Source organism: Drosophila santomea, chromosome 3R (genome assembly GCF_016746245.2).
Source record: "Drosophila santomea strain STO CAGO 1482 chromosome 3R, Prin_Dsan_1.1, whole genome shotgun sequence".
Lineage (NCBI taxonomy): Eukaryota > Metazoa > Arthropoda > Insecta > Diptera > Drosophilidae > Drosophila > Drosophila santomea.
The window spans coordinates 22,523,765-22,548,055 of NC_053019.2; the positions used below are offsets into that span (position 1 = coordinate 22,523,765).

Sequence of the window (24,291 nt, forward strand, 5' to 3'; positions counted from 1 at the left end):
GGTCCATGATTACACAATTTTGTGCCCCTCCGCTAATTTTTGCGAGGACCAAACTTCAGTAGGCTGGCCCAGAGGTCGTTGAGTGTTTTAAAATTACATTTCCGTGTCGAAATTGCACCTGTGACTTCGGCGCAGAGCCGGGGGCACATAAAATGGGCCACTCAATCTGTGTGACTCATTTTGTCAAATTATTTGGGGGATTTATGCGTTGGCAGCCATTTTTTATTCGCTTACTTTAATGGCAGTCAATTTATTGCCAATAAATTTGTAGCCAAAAGTTTAGAGCAAGGCCGTGGAGTGGCAAACTCGGCCCGGCCCGAGTAGCAAATTTTTATTTGGCCAAGTGATAAACTTTCAACATATGTGCGGGCCCCTCAGCCATCGCCATCGTCGCCGTTGACTTGTTTTTTTAAATTTTTTTTTTGTTTTTTTTTTGGCAGCGGCTCAATACCGTGCAGAGCCGAGATGCGAAGGACCAAAGAACCAGAGGCCCAGAAACTGCAGTTAAATTCAATTTGTGCCGCGCTGCCTGCAAATGACAGGCAGCCAAAGTGCCATTTTAAGCGGCAGCCAAAAATTGTCGCCCCTCGTCGTCCAAGGACGAAAAGGACTACACTCGTTGTCGTCTTCATTGCAGCATAATTTCTGGCGCGGCTTTGTTGGCGCGATAAAAAAGTTTGCGCTGCTGCCCTTACATCCCTTGTTGTCCCTTTTATTTCCGTTGATTTAATTTTAAAAGGCGCCGCCGCTCTGAAGCACTTTTATTTATATACATTTAGCCGCTGTGGGGCGCCGTTTTGCAAACTGTTTTGGCTCCGTTTAGTTGGCCCCAAAAACGCAGGACATTGTCAGCCAGCCAGCCAGTCAGTCACTCAGCCAGTCAGTCATTCATTCACTCAGTCGCCGAGCATTTGGCAACAGACACTGTCCAAAAGGCAGCCAACCGTGCTTGGCACTCGTGTTTCGCCTTTGTCAATTTTAATGAATTAATGCGTATTTTATGGGAAAAGTTGCCTGGCCGCGGCATGAAAGTAAATTAAATAAATTTATGCCCAAGGATCCAAGGACGATGCTGCTATTTGCCACAGCTTGGCTCTCTGTCCATTATCTAAGCATTAAACCTGAGTGTGTATATTGATACACAATCTGTACAAATTGAAAATGAAATTTGTTTGCCATTTAATGATTGTGCAAACTTTGCTGGCCATTAAAATTATATTAAAAAGTTTACACAACTGAATGTACTCCGGGTTTTTGGGCTGCTTTCAATTTTCTTTAATTTGCATTGAGTGGCGCTTTAAAGTCGCAGAACTTGTTCCAACTTTTGACACTTCCCACAAATATAAATCGTCGCAGGCGGCATGAAAAAGTGTCAGGCTTTTGCGGCTGCAACACAAACTGCCAAGACTCATTTTTCACACTACGCACAAACAGAGCGAAGGATTGCGAGAAAATCCGGCAAAGGCACATAGAGAAAAAATGCACTCTAAAATAAAGAAAATGTTGTATTTTATACCTAAAAAAAAATCAAGAAATCCTTGCTTCTTTATATTTTATAGATCATTTAAAATAACAGTTGGCTCTTACATTTTTAAGTTAGTTTATGCACTGTTAGTTAGTATGTTTTTATAAATTGAAGGGTTAATTTTATTTCCAAGTGCAGGGAAAATCGCTAAGAGCGCCAAGGAGATGATGCTTGACTGATTGTGCGCGTTTTGGGGCAAAAGTTTTTCGCATTAACTTCCGCTGCACGCCGCGTCGCATTTGAATGCGATTTTGATTTGTCACTCGCCGCCTCGCAACAAAAGCCGCCGCCTACTTAACAGCACAGTTAGATGGCGCGGGCCGCTCAACTTTTTGCGCCATTTCCGCCGCCCACTTGTCGCCGATCATTGGTTTCCGTTTCCCCAACCCCCAGCTGCAACTGAAAAGTCGAACTGTAGAACTGTGGAACTGCAGAAAGGAGCCAAGTTAACTTGACGACGTGCACAAGCGCATTTTGAAGTTTATGAAAAGGGCTGAGGCTGAGGCCGAAGCTGAATCCATCGCTGAAGCTGGGCAACTTTCTGAATAGATTAAGTTGAAAGTTTTGCTCATTTTCAGCAACGTCCCATCGTCCCAATCGACGACTCTCGCTGAAACGGGAGGCGACAAAAATTATATGCCCCTCTGAAAAAGAATTGAAATGGATAGAAGGAATATCAGCGTAATGACGTCGTGGCCAGGTGGCAATGGAGTCTGCAGTCTGGAGTCTGAAGATGGTAGACAGCAAACCAAAATCAAAACTTTTCCAAGTGTCATTAAAAGTAACCGAAAAAAGCAAACGAGATACCGAGTGAGTTTATTTCCCTTTCGCGTTCCCAGTCGCAACTATCAACTATTATCTTGTTGATTTCGTTGCTTTTTTTTCGGGAAACCTCTTTAGGACTTCTACACGTAAGTTCAGCATAAGTTTTGTGTAGATGCACAGGAAAAAAAAAGTTTAGCCAAATGGTGAAAGAAGGATTACAGAAAGAAAAACGACTTTCTGAACCAAACTTTTGTATTGCTTATAAATTTAAAGCCTTAACTGGAAATCATTGAAATATGTTGAAAGATTAATTGCACTATGAACTGTTTTTTTTTTCGAAGAAATTTTGAAATTTGTACAGACCAAGCTTGAGTACAAAGGCCAAGTTAAGCCCTTTGTGGCCGACAATGAATGGCGGCCAACAGCAAGAAGCAAGAAGGGCTGCCAATTACAGGCCGAGAAGGCCTCGTTAGCCATGCAGCACAAAAATGTAATTGAATTATGAGAGGCGGCAACAATATCGAGGAAACTAATCAGCCAAGGACCCACAGTAGTGCTCCTGCCAAATGGCCAGGACGTGTCCATGTCCCGCTCGCTCGCTAATCAATTTGCCCATTGTGCCGGACTCCTTTGTTTCTCTGTCTCTATGTTACTGGTACTAGGACTGCTTCTAATTCCGATTCCCATTTCCATTCTCATGCTCATTCTGAATATGAATCTGATTCTGGTTTTATTTATGAATGCGCCTCGTGAAACGAGTTCGAATCCGAGGCCCGAACATATTGCATGTGATTAATCAGGAGCATTGGTATCTGGTTATGGTTTTGGGCTGCCGCGACTGCAGGCGGGTAATTGAATTTCAGTTTTGTGCCCGGTCACGAATATAGTATTATAACCATATACTATACGAGTATATATAGCATATCTCGAGTCCCTTGAACTGCCCGTCATCGTCTTAGCTGCTAATGCTACTGCTACTGCTACTGCAGTCGATTGGTTTCTGCGAATTCGCCTAATTGGCCAACTTGAAGTGGTCTTGGGTTTTATGGGATCCTTTCGACCAGTCGAATAATTAATTAGCTGCATTAAAGCAAACACACTCGAGGCGTTGTGTTTTATGGGCCGACCTCATAAGAATGAGGGGCTTCGCATTATATTGTCTAATCAGATTTTTGCTGGGTGCCAGTCCATTAAGCATCTGCGATAGGGAAACTACTTATTAGTGCTGCCCCCGAAGGCAAATTGTGTGCTGGGAAAGTGGACAAATGCTGGGTGCTGGGTGCTCGGTGGTTTTGATTAAGAACAAGGTGTTGATTGATTTGGCAACTCAAAGAGACTTAATTATTTTGAAGGGATTATGAGTGGGATTACCGTTGCCGCTTGCAATTGTATTGCAAAAGGGAAGCAATTAATTGAGGGATTAAGTTCCTTTTGTTTCCTTTGCCTTTCAATAATTTCTCATCGACTGCCATAACGAGCTCTCTGTCTGGTGGCCCGGTCTCCGAAACTAGAACCACAAAAAGTTTTCCGTAATGTCGAATTTTCCACACATATTACTTGGCAAAGTTTGCACAGTTCACCGCAGTTGAAAAGTTAGGCCAGTTAATTAAAAACGAGCTCAAGTCTGGGGGCGAATTTGTTGTATAAATTTAGCGTCCTAAATGAAAAATCCACCCATGAGTGCTGTTAACCTGATGATGAAAAGTAGGTAAAGCCGGAGACGACAACATATTTGCGATTATTTCCCACGCGGGCACTTAACGCATAAAGAGCAATAAATTAAGAGACGAAGCGAGCTGCGAAGGCGAAGGATGTCCTGGCAAGAGGATGTCTTTGAAGCCGGCTGCTGGAATCCTTGAATCCGTGGACCCCGAAGGCAGCGCAGAACCACTTCAGGTGTAGATGGAAAATGTAATTATTTCGTAGATTTGCTCCTGCCATAAAATAAACATGCGGAAGAACGCTTTTTGCAGATCCGCAGCCGCGGGATAAAAAGCCACCAAAAATTCGACGAGCACTTCAAAAGGACAAGCCCCCGAAATATTAAACGAACGTTTGGCGTTGCACAAGGAAATTTTTGGTGTATTATTGCAACAAAAGCTTGTTTAAAGAAAACGAGCATGATGATTATCTATAAACCATTAGAGTTTGTTAAAGTTTGACTAGTATAAAGTTGAAATTCAGCAATGAATTACAAACTCAAATATGTGGTCTCAATGTTTTTCTGAGTGTTCACTCGAATAAATAGTTTCTGGCAAAATGAGTTCAACGTTTCTCAAAAGAACTGCAAGCAAACAGCGAGGGGCAAATGAAAGATGGAAGATGGAGACGTAGACGGAGGCTGATGCTCATTAATTAAGGAAGTGGCAAATGAAAAGCCTGCGAAAAACGCTCCCAGGACGTCTTTTTTTGGTTACTGACCTGATGAGCAGACGCAACATTCCTGAGCCGGGCACAAGTATATATATTTGTACTCATATATACTTATATATAAATATATGTAAGTTTGTAGGGTAAGGTAAGGTAAGCCCACTTGAATCAGGCAGGGGTGTATAGTATGTATGTATATAAATCAGTTTTATTTGCTTTCACTTGTTCTGCTCTAATATTTTTTCGGGCCACTCGGCATCATTTGTTTGCCTCGGCGTCGACAGCGGCTTGTGGCTTTCAACTGGTCCCCGGTGCAGTTTGTTTTTCCCCCTTTTTTTGCAGCTCAAACAAAAACGTCGAAAATTAAATTATTAATTTATTGCCCGTTGCCTGGGAGCCACAGCCCCAGCCGCAGATTCTATGGACCATTCACTCGTGATTTCCAGAAAACCAGCCGGCAAAAAAAAAACAAAAAACAAGAGTAAAACCAGAACCAGAACCAGAAATAAGAGAAATTCACATTGCTGTGGCACAACATTTCGCGGTTTCCTTCGACATGCACCCTCGGCTCGCTAATTATTCATAAATTAGGCGCAGAAAGACGGGGGACTTCATTTGCCGCTTGTTTGTTTATTTAACAATTTGCTCGGCCGGCACAAGTGCGGCAAAATGTTCTTTGATTGGAGTTAATGTGCAGGCAGCAAGATGAATCGATGCTAGCAAAGTTTTTTGGAGTGGGTAAAGTTCTAATAATTAGGAAATAGTAACCCAGGCGATTACCAGATTGTTAGATGTCTGATACATACTTGCTTATATTATATTTACTAAATTTAGTTTATTTAAAGTTACTTACGATATTTCTCCGAATGGGGTGAATGCATCTTTCAGCTGTTGCGTTTCGATTTCGGCACTCAGATCGCCCACAAAAATGTGAAACTGTTCTGTAAAGACAAAAAAAAAGGAAGACAAATTCAGCGGCAATTACGGTCTGGGCAAGAGTTAAACTATAGTTGCTTAGTCTCGCCATCGGGCGACCAGACATAACACACTTTCCCACTCGACGAGTGGCCCAGACAGACACTTGAGATGGCCAAGATGGCCATGTGTGCCCGACCAAGTGGCGACTGGCTGTAATCGCAACGTGCAATTGTCCACCCACGACGAGTTTCGAGCTCCCCCAGTTGGCTGGTGTCTGTTGCTGATTTGGGGCTTGACATTATCAAATGCCCACTGTCAGCCGGGCTGCCTAGTATCTCGCCCCCGAATCCTAGCCCGGAATCCTTTCCCTGAGACCCGGAGCCGTAGCCCGTCACTCTGGTTGCCACTTTGCTTGCCGGTTGTTGTCGGCTATTTTCGGCACTCCGGCTCCAGCTTTAGCTGCAGCTCTGAGCCCAGATACAGATACAGATGCAGAGTTTCTGGTTCCGCATCCGGTTGCAGCTGCAATCGCTGGGTGAAAAGTGCCAGGAGCCGGCTGCCAGGTGGACACGAGTGCCATCACAAGTGCGCCAACGTGTCATGTTTGCATGCACGCGCTGCCAACAAACACGGGTCAACATCTATAAATAGGTTTGCTCGAAATTGCACTATGTACTTTCACTTTCACCATAATCATTGTGCTAAAATTATGTTAAAGCTTTACAGTACAAAATATTATAATTACACAAAACATTACGAAAGTGATTTATGCAAAGTATTTAGCTTTGTTGATTAATTGAACAGTTTTGTTGATTTTATGAGGCTTGCCTGTACCCACAGACCAGCGCAGACCATCCGGGATCCTGAAACTGCTTTTCGGCTCGCGTCCGTGCCAAAATGACATAGTTTCGCATTACAAGGAAATTGCACTTGAATGTGCCACATCCACACCCACACCCACACACACACCTACACCCACACCCATGGCAACACCAACACTAACACCCCACGCCCTACCTCATCATGTGTGCAGTGGAAACAGAGTTGACAAATATGCCAAAAAAGAAAACTCCCCCAGCGACATGAATTACAATTCGAGTGGGTGGTGCTAGATGGGTGGTGCTTGGTGGGTGGTGCTTGGTGGGTGGTGCTTGGTGGGTGGTGCTTGGTGGCTAGTGGCTGGGCGGTGGTGGTGGTGCTGCGCGTCGTCCCGTAGCTGGGGTACTTTCATTTGTCCGTCCGTTTGTCCGCCGGAGCGGCAGGAAGTTGTGCTAAGCGTCATTTCCGTTGTTTTGAGTGATTGCAATTGAGATACGGTTTTTGCGGTTTCTTTTTTCGAGCACCGCTGGGGATCGCTGTCTCCCTGTGTCTGGCCAATGGAGCACGTGTCGACGCTTCTCTTTTCACTTAAGCGGTTTAAATTCCACTCGAAACGGATGTCTGCCTAATGTGCTGTAAAATGTGACCTTAAAGATTCACTCAGCAAAAAAGCGAGGTCCAGGAAAGTGTATTTTAAAGTAAAATTTATTAATATTTAGCACACTATTTCACTTCAGTTTATTTCTCTCGTCATTCATAGTAATGAACGTAGAGTAATCAATAGTTTTGAAATTAATTCTCTTTTATCAGATTGTATGTGTCTCGAAACAGTTACTAATATAGTAAAAGTCTGATAAAGTGCAATCCCAAAACCCCATCAGTCACAAACAACATTGGTTGCCGTGTAGGTCACGCAAAAAGGATTAAAGGGAAAATATTTGACTGGGTCGGTCATTCGACTGGAATGGAATGTTGCCATTTTGATGTTGACACTCAAATGCCTTTATCTCGGTGGTAATAAATTGTTCGGCAAATCCCCCAAATCAATCGCTGACCAATTTATTTTATGCAATCTCTGCATCTGACACAATCCCAACCCCACTATACCCCCCCATTCCCGTCCGAAGCGAGCCAACAATTTATTGCCCTAACTAACAAAACTGCAGCTGCAATCGCTGCGTTTACAAACCTTCCCCTGACCTTTCACCCATTCAGCTTCACCCCGAACGAAACAAAAACACAACCGCGCCGAAAACAAATGCACATTAAATCTGCACCAGTTACAAATTCTTGTTGGTTTTAGTCAACTGGTCAGTCGCAAAACAATTTGGACAGGGCATTTTATTTGCCAGCGGCAGATTTTTCAGCGCTTTTTCCGCGCTGTGTGTGGGCCATTCAACGGGTCCGGGGCCAATTAAGTTCCAGTCCATAAAATTTGCATCAAAAGGCGACCATTGACCTTTGGGCGTGTCCATAATTAAGAGTCCAAAAATATACCCATCCGGTGCGGCCTGCATTACGCACACAGTTCGGTTCCACAATTAAAGACTCCGCCACTGGCGTCTCCATTAAAAGCCGGGCCAACTTCCCAGCGAGCGGGCACAAAGCAGCTGGCCAAAAGGAATTCACAGCAAAACACCAGAGCACGAAAATGAGCGAACATCAACGACTTGGGCTTGGGGGGTTTGGAGGCTTGGGAGGGAAATGCCGGTTGGTACGTAATTCGACATAAAAATATCGTAAATCTTAAATTAGAAATTTCGCACATTAAAAACTTGGAAATTGCATTTGGCTTTCTGGCTTCAACTTGGTCGTGAGCTCGCATTCAGGCAAAAGGCGGGAAATTCAAGCAGAAAACATCCTAAAACCTACATGAAAAAAAATAAAGTGGTTACAATTAAGAAAGCTAAAAAATAATACAGTGAAAATCAAAGTAAATAGATCGTAAATAAGGTTACTTTTTCTTATATTAAAGTGTTTATTTTTAATGGGATCTAAGTCATTTATTAGTTATCCAATTTCATAAACAAGCAGCCTGTTATTTCAAGTGTAGAAGTATTTTGGCCCGATTCTGTTTATATTCCTATGTGTTTGTGTGGCAAACAAACGAAGCTTGAGCCAAAGTCGGCGAGGAATCAAGGATCCCCGAACTGGCCTGCATAATGCCCATTGGCGCACATTTTTAATGAGTTGGACATAAAAAAGTTTTAGCTTTTGAAAAGCTGCTGTTGAAATGAAGCCAATGAAACCCTCACAAACACCCAAAGCTCGAGGGAAAATGAGGAAAAGGACGCTGATGAACTGAGGCCTGGTCTGCGGACCATTGTCTCTGCGGGGATTTGAGTGTTGTCCTGCATGTCGTCTGCTGTTTTATTGCATAATCGTGAGTCAATCAGCGGCCAGAGGGAATCCTTGCCGGTTCCTCCAGCTCCAGCTCCACCTCCTTATCCTGCACCACCCACCTCCAACTTCCGACTGCCACCCTCCTTCAATATTCATCCCCTGTTCCAGTTGATCACGCATTCGACGCTAGTTCGACCTTCATCAATGCACGTCAGCTAATAAATACGTGCTGCATTTTGCCCTGACCTCCCAAGAGAAAAAGAGCCAGTGAACAAAAGGGGAATTGTTCCCCCATGCAATTAAATTTCACTTCAGCTATACCAGTTCGCTTTAATTTGCCGAATTTAATTGAATTGCGAGCACATCAAATTGCGCATACGCCCCTTGGTACGCAAACACACACACACACGCACACACACCGTGACGAGCGTATGGAAAAAGTGGAAAAACATTGGTTTGCGATAAAAGTACACTAAATTTGTTGAAACTATAGATTTGTATGGTAATGCGTTTCAATTTGCCAGCATTTCTAATTCATTTCCGCCGCTCTCTCGATTATCGAACCAAATTCAAATGATGAGGCATTAAATGAGAAGTGGCTATCTAAACGGCTAAAATTTGGTAAATTGGCAGTTCGCGGTCGATCAAAGGAGAATCAATGCAGTTCTATGTTACTATATGAACTTGACATGGTACTGGATGTTATTTATAAATCTTTCTGAATTTGTTTAATAAGAAATAAGATGGTATTTAATTTTAAAACTATAATACACATCATAATTTATATATTTAAAGGTATTCCTTTAAGAATTTTGAAAATAAGATGAATGAGCACGGACAGATGTATCCGAGCTGTATGATCATAATATTGCAAGGTGTTGCATAAGCTGTAGTCATGTTTTTTGCTGGCTTTTCTTCCTTCGCGCACTTGAACTGTTTTTTCTCGGCTCGTTTTTTTTGGCGGTTGTCCAAACCGGAGTGACTACAAATGTGGTTGAAATGTGCGCGAAAAGCGGCAAACCGCAAAAGTAGCTGAACAAACACAAATGTGCCAGGCCAAATCGACAGAGAAAAAGCGATAAAATGGGTTGTGGAATGGAGGTAAACACTACTACATGTTCACCGACAAATGTGACGGACATGGACATGTGTATGCCCCCACACACACCACACACCCCTCACCCACCTCCCCCAATCGTCGGCAGAAAATGCAAAATGCAAACACAAATATAAACACAGATGCTAACTAACCACATCAACATATCTGCCTGTGTGAAGTTTAGACTGTTGTGCAAACATATGAAAATGGAGATTTTCACAATGGTCCATTTTGATGTATTTTGCTCGAAAATTATGTTACAATGCCACTTGTATTTGCATCGCTCGAAAAGCCCAGCAATTATATTGCAAAAAAGAAGGATAACGCTCCTGCGAATCGCTGTACATTTTTCATTGCGAACCCTCGACATTGCAAATGCATGGCCTCTTGAATTAAATCAACAGCAACTCAAGCTGAAATTGCCGTGTAAACGAAATGGGAGTACATCCCGGTTTTTCCCGATCCATTTTCGAGTGCCCCGGGCCATATTATAGCCATGGGCAACGCATCTGCTGGAGAGTCCTTGCCATCCATTGTTGTCCGAATATAATTCATGGCTCAGCCAGACAACTCGCATCGTCAAGCTTTTCGGCTATAATACATGCGGAATAGCAGATAAGCAGGGGAAAAGGCATATATGTAAAGGTGCAGCCCCCAGGCTACAGTTTAAATTTAATGAACAGCTGTGAAATTTTGCAGAAGTATTTAACTAGCAAAAGGAGGAGACTTTCAATTTGGTTTGTGCATCGTAATTCAATGGTACTTAAAGTCAAGTTCTTCCTTAAACAGACTTTCATTTAATATATAATTTAAGTTAAGCTCTTCACAGCTTGTTGCCAAGATACTGATACATTTGTATAGCGCATGCGAGTTATTAAAGCGCTTTAAATGCTTCCAACTCCCAATGGTTTTCCGGCGGAACCACTACTTCTGTTTATCGAAGTGAACTATGCATTTTGGGAACCAAGTTTCCCTTTGTTGTTTACATTGTCAAATGGATTTGGTTTGGAGCCGCCGTTTGCACCGCCGCCGTTAAAAGCGAAGCGTAAAAGTGCCACAAAAGTTGAGAGCGCGGGTTGGGGGCTAAAAGCGAATGGATTAAAACACGTGAAGCACGCGACCTCAAAGCGCATTATTTGTTGTAAAAAAAAAAAGTATTACACACACTCACACACACACACACACACAAATTCCAGGGCTGAAACGAAATGGCAGTCACACACATACACATTCAGAGGGAAAACGAGTGAAACGAACGGCAGGGAAAACCTAATAAGCTTTTGTGCAATTGCAAGCCATTGTGCTGCAGCTAAAGCCCGGCCAACCAACAGAAAGCTAATTCAAACACCTGCCACAAAAGGTAGGAAAAAGCCGAGTGTGAGTGTGTGTGTGTGTGTGTGTGTGTGAGTGAGAGCTGAGAATATGCAAACGTCGAATGAAACGAGTGAAACGTCGAGGAAAAAAAGGGAAAAAAGCGAAAGGATTTTGCCAGCCACAAATGCATGCAGCGCGTAACATTTAGCCTGCCGGCGCGCTGCAGCGGTGGTTTGGCGGTTCGGTGGTGCGATGCCTGTGGTGGTGCATTACCACATGCGCCAATAAGTATGCAATGCGCTGTGACATTTTTAACGCGCCCCACAAAGACAGCAGCAGGACGACAACAATGCTTCTATCTCCGCGCCTTTCGCTCACCCTGTCGCCTTCTCGTTTGCCGTCTGTTGCACAGGAAATCACGATTACAGAGAACGATACACTGGGCAAAAATCAACTTAATTGGTTATGATATATGTTTATAATAACTAAGGTAAAGTGAAGCTTGAAATCTACTTTAGTATCATTTAAATAGCTTCTAATATACTTTGGCGATGCTAAGGCATTCTATGCTTTGCAACATCACCTATGATTAAATTAGTTTTTATGGCGTTTTATAAGGTTAAGTTGTAAGTAGACATCTTTATCACCGATTTAAAACCACTTGACGAACTATTTTTTTCGCTCTGCATAAGCAGCATCAGTTGCATGTGGAATATGTGAGCGTGTCGCTGTTTGTTGAGTGACAAAATTAGATTTAAATATGCCCGCCCGCAAACGCCTCTTGGCGAAATGTCACCGCATGTCCTGCGCTTTCTACTGCCTTCGCTTCTGCTCCTGCTCCTGCTCCTGGCAACTCTCATCCCGATGAAAATGAGCTGTCGGCGGAGTGAAGTGTTTTTGTCGCGCATATGGGACGCCAGCATTTTGCTGATTGTTTTTTATTTTTATTTTATACAGCGAAAGCGGCCGAAAGTTTTCACTAGGGCTTATAGAAAAATCAATTCCCTAGCCATACACACGCTTATGCGAAAAGTTTTCCCATGAAACTTGAGTCGTTTTCCCCTCACCCACAATTGCACAATGGCTGTAAGCCACGAGGGGATTACATATTTCCAATATGATTATTTACGTTTGATAATTACTATAAAAGCTCTGTAAGCTATTATGAAATATTGATCTGACCTTAGGGCTTAGCGCTCATTAAAAAACACTTGGTTGGATTTCTTTGTTTCTTTGTTTCATTGAATTATTATTATTTTTTTTTTTTGGCAACAGCTCCTTTCATTTCCGCCCATTGTCTGTCAATCGGCTGGAATCGCCTTGGCTTGAATCCGCTGCCACTGTCTTTGCCATTATGAAACGTAAAACGAAAACGATTTACAGTAATGCCAACACTTTGCCGCCCTGCCAGTGTCTTGTCGCTACCACCTTCCCATCGTCCTTGTCGCCGCCCGACATTGTTGTTAAATGAAGAAAGTATTTTTCAAATGCGAATTTCCGTTATGCTCCTCGTTCTCGACATGAAGACATTTTTGACTATTGTCTGGCAGAGCAGCGAGCTGAAAGTAGAATCTCTGAAGCAGCCGAAAACAGCAACAAAGTCGGTGCACTTCAAAAAAATATGTGCACCTTTTAAACAGTTTGTTTGCATAAGTTAGTTGTCTTGTTTCGTGGACTACTTTAAATATTTTTAGCTACTTTGAGTTCTAAGCTTACATGTTTTTGAATAAGTACTAAACATATTTTTGAACAGTGTACAAAACTATTGCCAATGACAACGAGAGCGGCAACGAAAGACGATGAGCACGACGGCACAACGCTGATGATGGCAAGCGTTTCCGCTTTTGTTGTTGTCACCGTTGTCGCTGCCTCAGTTGTTGGTGTTTTTGTTGTTGTCCTGGTTGCTGTGCGCGGGACACACAAAACATTGAATGACATTATCCTTTATTGCTTATCCCACGCCTTGTTCCGAGTCCTGTGGCCCGCGTTAGCAGCTGCCACGCAAAATGGACGAAGAAAGTCTTCTCGGGTTGAGGTGGGTGGTGCAAAAAGTCAAAAGGGCATACGCGGCGTATGCGTAATATTAACTAGAACTTGCAGGACAAGTGGTGTGGTGTGTGTGTGTGAGCGTGTGTGTGTGAGAGCGTGTGTATAGTGGGGTGAAAAGATCGAGGGCAGCCGCATTGTGTCCACCAGGACAAACTTTTTCATTTCCCCGCGGAAAAATTTTCAAAAAAATTTCATTTCCCAACGACTGAAGGAAAACTTTGCACCAAAGACATAGAAACTAGTTAGGAGTGCGGATACAAGAGGGGGCTTTAGTGGAAAGTGGGGCCAACAAAGCTGAAAAAGTCATGTCGTTTCATTCCCCCTCATACCCGACCATCACTTACACACTCACACACACAAACGCATTTCACGAAATAAAGTATTCAAATAAAATATGCTAAAATCTTTGAAGTACTTCAAATAGCAAAACGTAGAAAAAGAACCCAAACGAAACGAACAAAAAGAATACGCCACACAGAAACAGTCAAAAACTTTTCATACGAAAAGGGATATAGAATCGCAGTGAGAGGAGCGGTGCTGGTGGCGGAGGAAAATGGGAAAGCCAGGGAAAGCAAACTCGGCATAAAAGGCATCGAGAGAAATAAAGAAATGGCAGGCGAAATGGCAATAGCCAGGCACAAAAAGTAAATATCGTTTATGTTGTCATAACGCGCAATGCCCTGCAGCCAACACTACCACCACTATCACCACTAGCACCACCTCCCAAAAATCCACCCACTTTTAAGAGGCCCGCACCACCCAACCACCCACAGATTGAGCTCGGTGCGCCACAGCCTTATCATTTGAATTTTCCGGCGACGTGTTTGTCGAGCTGGAGCCGATAAAGATGCGATAAAGTGAGAACAAGTTGTCGGGCAGCCGGAGAAAAGTTTTGACCGAATTCTGACTTTTGCCCGGCTTGACTTGACTGACATTATTCGGCCAGCAGAATTGGCAATTTGTGTAAATTATTGCCTTAACTTTTTCCCCGACAAAACTTTCCCTCAAATTAATATGACGTTATAAGAATTTATTTGATTATTTCAACCGTTTGACGACTTACTGCATACGTCCTCCTTTGCAGCATACTTAATTAAGCAGAAACGTTGCACAAAAGTTTACCGAAAATTGTATTAAAAATTCATATTTGCCTCGAAATGTGTTCGCAGTCGTCCGCACACACATGTAAAACTCACAGCTGTTAGATTTAATTTGACTGCAAATAATATATGAACAAAGCGGGTATTTGCCTTGTGCTGGTGGGAAAACTCGGCTCGAACTCAAACACTCGACACTTTGGCAACGAAAACTGTTAACGGAAAATGTGTGTAATGCCCGGCAGGCGGCTGAATTTATGCATTTTAAATGATATGTGAGAGTTTTGGGCTCCGGGTGAGGCGGCTGCAACAATATTTGGATTTGCCAATGTGTCGGCGCTCTTGCGGAATAACCAGCCATGTTTGCATTTCAACAAAATGCAGCCAACTTTTAGGCGCAAATTGTCGGCAGATTATATTGTCCTGCCTGTCAGGATATTTGTGTGATTGTCTATACGAGCATGTGTGTATGTGTGCGTATGTCTGTGCACTAATGCAGCGGCAAGTCTGCTGGAAATTATCCACATGCCAGACGATTTTCCATTGCAGTCTCTGATATTTGTTTTTAATTTTTCCACGTATTTCTTTTCGCTCTATGTGCTTTCAATTATCATTGTTTTGATTATTATTTTAATGTTTTGCACAAACATTTAGCTCATCCCAATCCCGCGACACATCTGCATCTGCTGTCACATTTGTCTGTGCTCCCCTTTCATATCGTGATGTTGTTCGTTAGCCGCTTTTGTTTCGTTATTATTTATAATATTCGTTTGTTTTTGGGAGACACGAACTTTATCAGTGATTTAGAGTTTATTTCAAAAGTGAGTTTATTCATAATTACGATCTGTAACACATGTTCTTCACTTTTAAAGACCACTTATGTGTCTACCTTTTCTATTTGTTTGTGTGACCAATTCTTTTAGCACCTGTGCCAAATCCCTTGAAGCGTTATGTAACTCAATCATCTGTGCATGCCCAGCAGTTGTGAGCTTGATTTTCAATGAAAAATATCCCTTTTTCTTGGCTTTTACCTATTCTCGCTTTAAACGTGTCATTCGATTTTTCCTCGCCCACGGATTACTTTGCGAAGGGACTCACATTTCCAGCATTTGCTTCGTCAAATTGTCATATCGAATTTAGCTGGTCAACAAACTGCATTGATTTTGGCTGTCCGAGCAATGTCCTGGTCACGTTTATTGTGCAATCCTGGCAATAACGTTCAATTTGCCCAAGACCCAACAAGTTCGAAAGAAATCAAGTCAATGGCGGACTACACCGCAAATGCAGTTCAATTCGGGCAATTAGAACAAAGACAATCCCAATTTGATTTGTGCTATACCTGCAGAAAATCAGTGATGGCAAAAAACTATGTTTTACCTTTGTAAATTCAGAAGTTTCTGGCTAGTAGTCTATAAAAAGAAGTAATGCGTTTAAGTTTCAGGTTAAATATGGAATGAAACCAAGACCCATGCCATTTCATTTACTGTCAGACTAACAAGTTCAATAAAAATGCAAAACTAATATTGACAAATATGTGGATACACAGTTACATATCTATGAGGCTTCTCATCACTGCAGACAACGTGTCGTATGCGCAACGCAAACGCATGCAACTGCAACTCTTTTTCTGCATATGACTCCATTCACGTCGGCTCTCCTCCTGGCAGGCAACTTAAAGCGAGCCAAGGCAAGCCACATTTATTGATGTCTCAATTTCCTTCGCCAAATCACCTATTACAAATCGACAGCAGCTTTGTTGGTTCTTACAACTGGTCGTGATGGTGGTATTGGTGGTGCTGCAGCAATTCGTACAAATTTGGCTGGCAAATAAAGCGCCTGGAAAAGCTGGAAATGTAAAAATTACCCTTCTGGCTGGTAATGGTTGGCAATTTGTTTGGCTCTTGCCGTTGCCATTTTGGCCATTGCACAAACTGCAGATACGTGTGGGTGGATTGGGTGGTGTGGGTGGTAGGTACACTCATTTGAGGTGAAATTGATAAGAGTGGTGCCTTTTATGCCTCATTTCCAATAGTTGGTAAGACCCCAGCGCACTGATAGCAGTTTGATCATTCCATTACAGCTCGCTGCTGCTTGAAGCAATTTGCCACAAATTTCAATCAAACGTGCTCGCTAAAAAGTTGCCATAAGTTGCACCACCCACTCAGGTGGCGGTGCCACGCCCCATTCGCCAAGCAGACCCACCGCCCACTCCCACCACTTACAGCTAACAAACTTTTACATTAAGACATTAGCGAAAAACTTATTTTTTCCCTACTTTTTTTTTTCTGCCCTTTCCAGCGCTGTTTGCGATTTTTCTCTCATTCGGTTGCAGCTGCAACAACTTTCGCTCGAACTAATTTCTTATTTGTTTGGCTCTTGCGGTGCAGCGTGGAAAACGGCGAGGAACTGTGGAAAAGTGCGGGAGAAAACTGTGGGGAAAACTGGGATTGCCATGTGGCAGCGACTGGCCGGCAAATGGAGTGCTCCATTTTCATTTGCTCGCCCTCTCACTTTTGCCGGCCAGCGGGATATTGCACATGAAAAACTTTTCGTATTTTCATTGGCTTTGATTCGGTTTTGCAAATGGCTTTGCATTGTTGAGGAGTCGAGAGTTAAGTGCTGATTGGATGATCTTTCGATGGCCGTGCAGTCGTAATGGCGAACAATGCTAATGAAGGCAGCTGCGCAACGAATTAAACTTAAGTTTTTGCCCAATTATGCGGATTTGTATGCATAACAAACAGCTGCTTTTAACTGCAGTAATTCTTAAAATTGTAGCTTTTCAATCTCTTAAATGCAAGCAGCTCAGAATGATGAAATCATTGCCTTTCAACCTCCTAAGCTGCACTGTCTGATCCATTTCATCCGCAGATATTATTTCCTCTCCATTTCCCGGCCACCGCAGCCTTGACATTTTCCCCAACCCGTAGCACTTAAAAAATGCAAAACGCGTTAATGGCAGCCTGGGCAGCACCTGTGCCACATTGGGTGGTGGTGCATCGGTGGCACGGGGTGTGGGTGATGGAGTGCAGAGTGATGGTGTCCACGTTATGGCTCGTTGCCGTTTTTGCACCACAGCAACGCACTTGGCTGCGCTACGCAATTTCCGTTTCCGGTTGCGCAGAACCAGGGCCAAAGGCAGACAACTGCAGGACAACATCCCGGCCTCATCCTTGGCAGCCATTTGGCGCACAAACAATCCGTTAACACTTTTCTGCGCTGCTCTTTTCTCTTTATACCCAACCACCACCACCACCCCTTTTTTCTTTTGCAACTTTGTGGCCCTTGTTTCGGGGTTTCCGGACTGGGAAAACTCCTGTTGCTGTCGCTGACGCGACTCCAGGTTGTAAATTTCCATTAAATGTGCATTTTTGTACAAGTTTTTGAATTAAACTTTTTTCGCCTTGGCCATAGCTCAGCTGAGCTGGCTGGGTGGCTGTAAAAGCGACTGTCGGGCTTTTAGCCCGCTGCGCCATTGCTTGGCCATCTTGGCCAACAGCTCGGGTGAAAAGTTTGCACCGTACTGAAACAAGTTCATTTCCGTGGCTCTCATTATTTTGCCAAGTGCAGCAGATACGTTACGCGTAACTACAGCCAAAGTAGCGAGCAACGTAGTGTACGTTAAATGTGGGTTGGATTAAAGGAAAAATGTGTTATGCATTTCGTAGCTGTAGCTAATTGTATTCCTTTTGGACTAACCTAAGTGCACCGCCACCTAATTTCTGTCCCACGGGCCCCATTGCTCAGTGCTCGTTTTCTCGCCATGCTTAATCGCTGGTCCAAAATTTGTTAAGCTTTCGCTTTCAGTTGCAGGCGAATGTTATAATTTTGCACCCGCCCACCCATTTTTCTGGCCACCACATGCACATCCGGATACGGATACGGATCCGGATCCGCATCCTCAACCTCAGCCATATCCACATGCTGCATCTGACGCTGACTGGGCGAGTCATAAAAATCTCCCGAAGGGTCAGGCTAAGTGGGGCACTTGACCGGGGTTCAGGGGAATCCCAGAGCAGTGGTGGCATGCTATTACTTTTAGAATATGACCGAAACATGCAAAAGATTTCTCGCTAGCAGTTTTGCCAAAGGGCCGGTTGCGAAAGAAGCAGAGACAATGCAGCCATGGCTTGACACTGAAAAATGTGAAAATTATGCAGCAAACATTAAAGAAACTATGTAAATTGGCTGCTCCTTCTTCTGCTGCAACTGCTGCTGCTGCCGGGGGGCGTGGCTGATTTCCCCACCTAACCCCGCCACCAACTTTACTGCCCTAACCCGATGCCATCAAATTTTATTCCCCTGGCAAGTTTGACTCACGCCTAATGGTTTTAATTAAGCGACTGCAACTCCGACTCGTGAGTTGCATGTCATGCATGAAATTCATTAGGTTCTGCCGACGTCTGCTTAGTGTCTTACTCGAGAGTCGCGCTTTTCCAGCTTCCTTTGATATACTTATACTTGGCATTTTCTTAAGCAAAAACTTTGCTGGCAACTAAAACCAAACTTGACATAGTTTCGGCAAAAATTGCAGCTAAAAACTTACTTAATTTCTACCAACTGCACTTACTCTGCACCAACTGTCGCCGTTGGGGTGGTTATACTACTTATTTTCCTTACCCTACACAGAGAGAAAAAACGTCAAAAAAGTAACTATTTTGGGCCATACCGATTGACAAAATTATCAAAACGTGGAGAGTTATACCTTGCTGATCTCGTAGCTTAATTTCCTATCGTTTGATGTCATTCGCATTAAAATCGGACAACTTTAATTTTTTGACAATTTTTGCTAAATTTGATGATGGTACCCCTTATAAAAAATGCAAAAATTCGAAAAAAAATATTTTTTCTAAATCATTAAAAAATTGATATGGATCATTAGCCTTGGTTGTCCGCTGCATAAAACAGTCCATATCTTGAGTCTGTGACCTAATTTGATCAAGTTACAGTCAATTCCCGTCTTAAAAAATGTAGTTTTTTTTTATGCGCATTGCCATTAATTTGCGTCCATAAAATAATTGGTATTTTAGCGATAGCAGCCGACAAAATTAACCAAATGTCGAATGTCATACCATTTTATGCTCGCAGCTTAATTTCCTATCGAATGACACCATTGTCATTAAATTCAAAACAAATTAATTTTTTGATAAATTTTTGCAACTTTTAATTTACAAAAAATTCAAAATTTGAAAAAAAAATTTTTTTTTTGTTGAACATTATAAAAGTGATTTGGGTTTTTAGTTTGGCTTATAAGCAGCACAAAACAGTATCTTTTTTGACTCTGCGACTTAAATTGACCAAGTTTCAGTTTTTTAACCACAAAAAATACTTGTTTACTTTTTTGGGAATTTTAATGTTTTTTTTTACTGATTGCAATGAATTAATAGCAATTTTTGGTCAGTGCACCCGCAGTCCTGGAGGTACAGAGGCACACACAGAAACACAGACACACATGGCACACTTATTTGCATAGTTAGTCAAGTTTTCTTTGGCCCAATGGGAATGGCCAGGAACGGGGTCGGGCGTTTGGGCCAAGACAGTGGCAACTGCTTCCCGCATGTGAAGAGTCCACTCACTTTGACACTATTTCAACAAGCAAATAAACATGGGGTATCGGGGGTGCGGCCGTCTTTTATTTATCTTTGACACTTGCTAATTTTTGCTGAGTTGTTGATGAAAATATTTTGCCTGGCAAGTGTCAACTTCTTAAGTTGTTTAGCAACCAAACACAACGAATTTAACTTGACTGTCGACGGGGGGCTTGCGAACTCCACTGACAGTCGCATTTCGCAGCAGAAATTAGACCGTCTAATAGCGGAGATGCCATGGCCAAGGAATTTTCGCTAAGCAACACACCGAGTGGATGAAATGATGCTGAAATCTGTGCGACGCTCTAATGATTGTTCATGTCAACAATTTGCAAAACTAAATGAACACATTTCGCAGTCATAAATTATGCAATAGAACGTAGCAGCCACCAGCTAGCATTTGGCCCCACAAACACATGTGTGTGCCAGTTGCCAGTTACCAGTTACCAGTTACCAGTTGGCAGTTGCCAGTTGGCAGCAACTTGTTAGCCAACTAGGAGACTGAGCTGAAACTCGGCTGGCCATAAAGCACAAAATACGAAACGGAAAGCGACGGCAAGACACGGAGCCTGTTGAGGCCAACATGGCATACTGACAACATGTGTTCTGAGGTGAAGCTTATAAATAAATTATTGATAAGCATCTGGCATAGAGGAAACGTCAAAAGTTCTATGCTTAAATAAGCAAGGAATGAGAACGGGAGCGGGGGCGGGAGTGACGTGGCAAACTTGTTGTGCTGGCTTTTGAATTTTTAAATGCATTGAAATTACTGCGGGAAAATCTAGACTAAGTAGGATGAAAATTTAAATTGCACACCATCGCCATAGCCATCGCCATCGTCATCGTCATCGCCATCGCAGAGGAACACAAGGCGAAACGAGGGCAAACTTTTAGCAAGTTTGTTGCGCATTTTTAATTAATTTTCTTGCCTTCCTCGCTGCGCCCAAAGGCATGCTATAGAATTTTTTCGCGTCGGCTTTTAGCCATATTTAAACGGCTCACACTGCAGTGTGCCTGTGTGCATGGGTATGTGCCTATGTGTGTGTGTGTGTGGTGCATTGACATGTCAATAAGAAATGAAAATGAATATGAAGACGTGTGCGAGCTGCCCGCTTGGCTGCCAGCCTCCTGAACATCGACGGCGTTGCAATTAAAATTGTAAGACAAATTAAAAACCCGGAGCACACTGCGAAAAACTTGTGTAGAACAATGTGAAAACAAATGCAACAAAAATAAGAGATGTGTTGAAGATTTTACAAAAGCAATTGTTAAATCTTCGGAGCATGCTACACCTTTATTTGTGATTTCCCGATTGTCTGGCTCATTTTTATTCCAGTGCACACACGTAACACTTGCAAATTCTGCAGAAATAAGCCAAGAAGCGGTGGGAGTGAAAAGATTTGCACTTGGCTGCTGATTGCAGTTACCGACTCGTGTCCCCAATTTGACATTTATGCGAGCGCAGGCAAGCGATCCTTAATCGAAGCAACTGCGATTCCTTTCTTGCCAATTGTATGCACGCCTACACACGCATGAGTTCGTGTATGTGTTAGCCAGTATACACTTGTACACTTGTATTGGAGGCCAGAGGCCATGGCAAAGTTTGACATCCTCCTTCGTACGCAAGTGAAACTTTTAATTAATTTATTTTGCCCAGCACTCGCTTTGGCTCGCTGACGTTGTCTGTTTGCCGTTTACCCGGCAGAGCCTCAATAAATGTTTTTGCACTGACCATAAATGATTTATTTGTTATTTATGCGTGCCATGTTGGACAAGTGATGGCTCCTTCCTTCGACGGCACAATCAGTCCAGTCAAACAACTTTATTTAATGTCAAAGTAAACACGCCGTCACAGCCTCTTCACTCTGTAGATGGTGCACTCAAAAAAGTGTTTTCCAGTTCTTAAATGTGTCATACTTTTATTACAATTTGAGTACATGAAATTACTGCAGTTAACTTGATAACTTCTTGCTACTTGATTAGTTTTAATAGAAAGATATTAATTTTTTTTGTTCAGTTTAAGCAAATTTGAATAGTGTAGCGCTTGTCACCTGGAAATTCCGCTTCATTTTCCCCACTTTCCTCATTTTCCCCACTTTCCTCATTTTCCCCAAACCCATTTGCCAAACAGCCGCTGCTGCGTTTTTAATTTGCACATTGCGGTCGGCGGGGCGGATTGCGCGCGCATTTAAACGATTTTCGGTTAATTATACGCCGTTACATAATGACATTTGCGCAAAGCCACGCCCCCAGCGAGCGCCCACTTACCCACTTGCCCACTTGCCGCCATTGGGCTGTTAACCGAGCTTCCTGACGGCCAACCGACCGGCTTCCATTTCATTTCGAGTGTCTTGCGCTGTTTGTTCAGGCCCAGGTTTGCATTCCTCGCGGTTTCATTACCCAGCCACTGTTGCCGTTGACAGTTAGCCACCCACTCGCATCTGACACCACCACCACCACCACCCACATCCGCCGCCCACTGCCAGCTTATATACAGCAGCGTGTGCTGCTCTTCATCAGTGTGACTGCAATGGAGCCAAAGCCTCAAAAGACAATCGCTGGCGATGGAATGCATGTGTCAGATTGCAGAACATACCAGAAAAGAGTGGCTGGCAGTGCATTAATGCGGTGAAATTCCGAACAATGTGCGGATATCGCTTTTCCTGACCCCGGCTTCCGATCATATTTCTTGTTTACCGACAGCAACTTACTAATTCAAAGTTTCTCAGTTACACATTCCTCACGCAGAAAGAAAATTCGAACAGATATTCATAACACGACACGCCATCTGAGGCCCCGAAATAAATGAGAAGTAGATAAATAATTTGAACTTATTCAATTAATATCATGTAGCCATGTAAGTTTGTCTCAAAGAATGTGGAATGCTCAAATTAAAACTTAGTTTTTAGATATATCCATATCAGAAGCAAAGTTTTAAATCCAAGTTACTCATTGCTTTAGTTTGTTGTACACACATGTGTTCAATGCTCCATAGTTCATTTGGGTTTAGAGTTTCCTTGCTTGTTTGTAATCGAATTACATATTGTAAAGTTTTTAAATTACAATTACATACATACATGTTGGTTTTCTGTACAATCCAAAAAAAAGTCAGACTCCCCCCTTCGATGAACATTCGATATTCATTGTTAAGCGAACATAACCGCAGAAACCATAAAACTAACGAAAATTCAACTTAAATACAAATTAAATGCACGAGGGAATCGATGGGTAAAAAATTACGCCAGCAGCTAACAAAACTTTGTGTTGGTCAATTGTATTCGTTTTATCTTGTAATGTTGGCGGAAAAAATTGTAAATTACAAAAGCGCACAAACAAAAGCAAAGACAATAACACCAGCAACTATTTACCATATTTTCCCCGCGCGATGAAAAGATGGAATTATTGTTTGTATATGGCTGGGATGATGCTGATGCTGATGCTGATGCGCATACAAACACACACATAAGGGCATGTGGCTGGATGCGTATTTATGTATTTAAATTCAATTAATAATTAAGGTGTAAATGCATTTGCATGCTGGTTAATTAAATTTGTGCGGCTTTATTAAAGGAAATTACGTATTTTAATGCGGCAAGCACCGCAGAACCACCACCACTCGCAATAACAGCGACAGGATGCCCGAAAGCCCCGATCAAAGGATGCTGAATGGCTGTGGGATAATGTAAATTCCGGATTCCCGCCAGCTGTTTGCCAGCGAGCTTAAAGCCAGTTCGAGCAAACACTTAAAGCCTCGATTGGATGGTTGAAGCCGGGATGCAGGGATACGGATACACAGGCGCATCTATAAATATTTCATGCGTTGCACTGCAGTCATTATGGCATTCATTAAATATAGAGTGCACGACATCCATACCCCCGACATCCATACAATCCGCATCCATACAACCCACTACATGCGACCCACTCCACCCGCAGATAGGGAGCGTCAACTAAAACCGCCTCGCATCCATAAATCTCTACCAGCCTCATCGTCCTCATGGCCATGCCACCACTTTTGTCAGTAGTTATTCATATAAATACACAGTGGGTACTGTGGGTACAGTGGGGCCACAATGCCACTGACTCACAGACTCACAGACTCACTGACTTAGGCGTGGTGTTAGTGTATTTCTGATTTGTGGTCTGACAGTTTAACCAAAACTGCATGCATGTAAATTTATTTGTGCTCATTTTTGCCGGCGAACTGGGTACAGACCACCGCCATCGCCGCCGCCTTTCCCGCCTCGCTTACATATGTCAAAATATTCAATTTATGCAGCGGCAGAAGCAAAATGAGCCCAGATGAACGCCAAGGATGTGGAATAGAGGGCGGGGGATTTGGCAGGATTTGCTACAAAAGCAATGAGCTCCGAGTGTCAGCCATTATTTGGCGTGTTCCTATTT

General features: G+C 42.9%; 1 protein-coding gene across 4 annotated transcripts in view; it reads right to left on the bottom strand.

The window, feature by feature from the left end:
* LOC120452739 (nucleolysin TIA-1-like) overlaps positions 1-24,291 on the bottom strand; it is an 87,199-nt gene that overhangs the window by 31,138 nt on the left and 31,770 nt on the right. For all 4 annotated transcript variants that reach the window (XM_039637111.1, XM_039637114.1, XM_039637113.1 and 1 more), the window contains exon 3: positions 5,514-5,601. In XM_039637111.1, the coding sequence (XP_039493045.1) occupies positions 5,514-5,601 (88 nt within the window). The remainder of the gene's footprint in view (positions 1-5,513; positions 5,602-24,291) is intronic.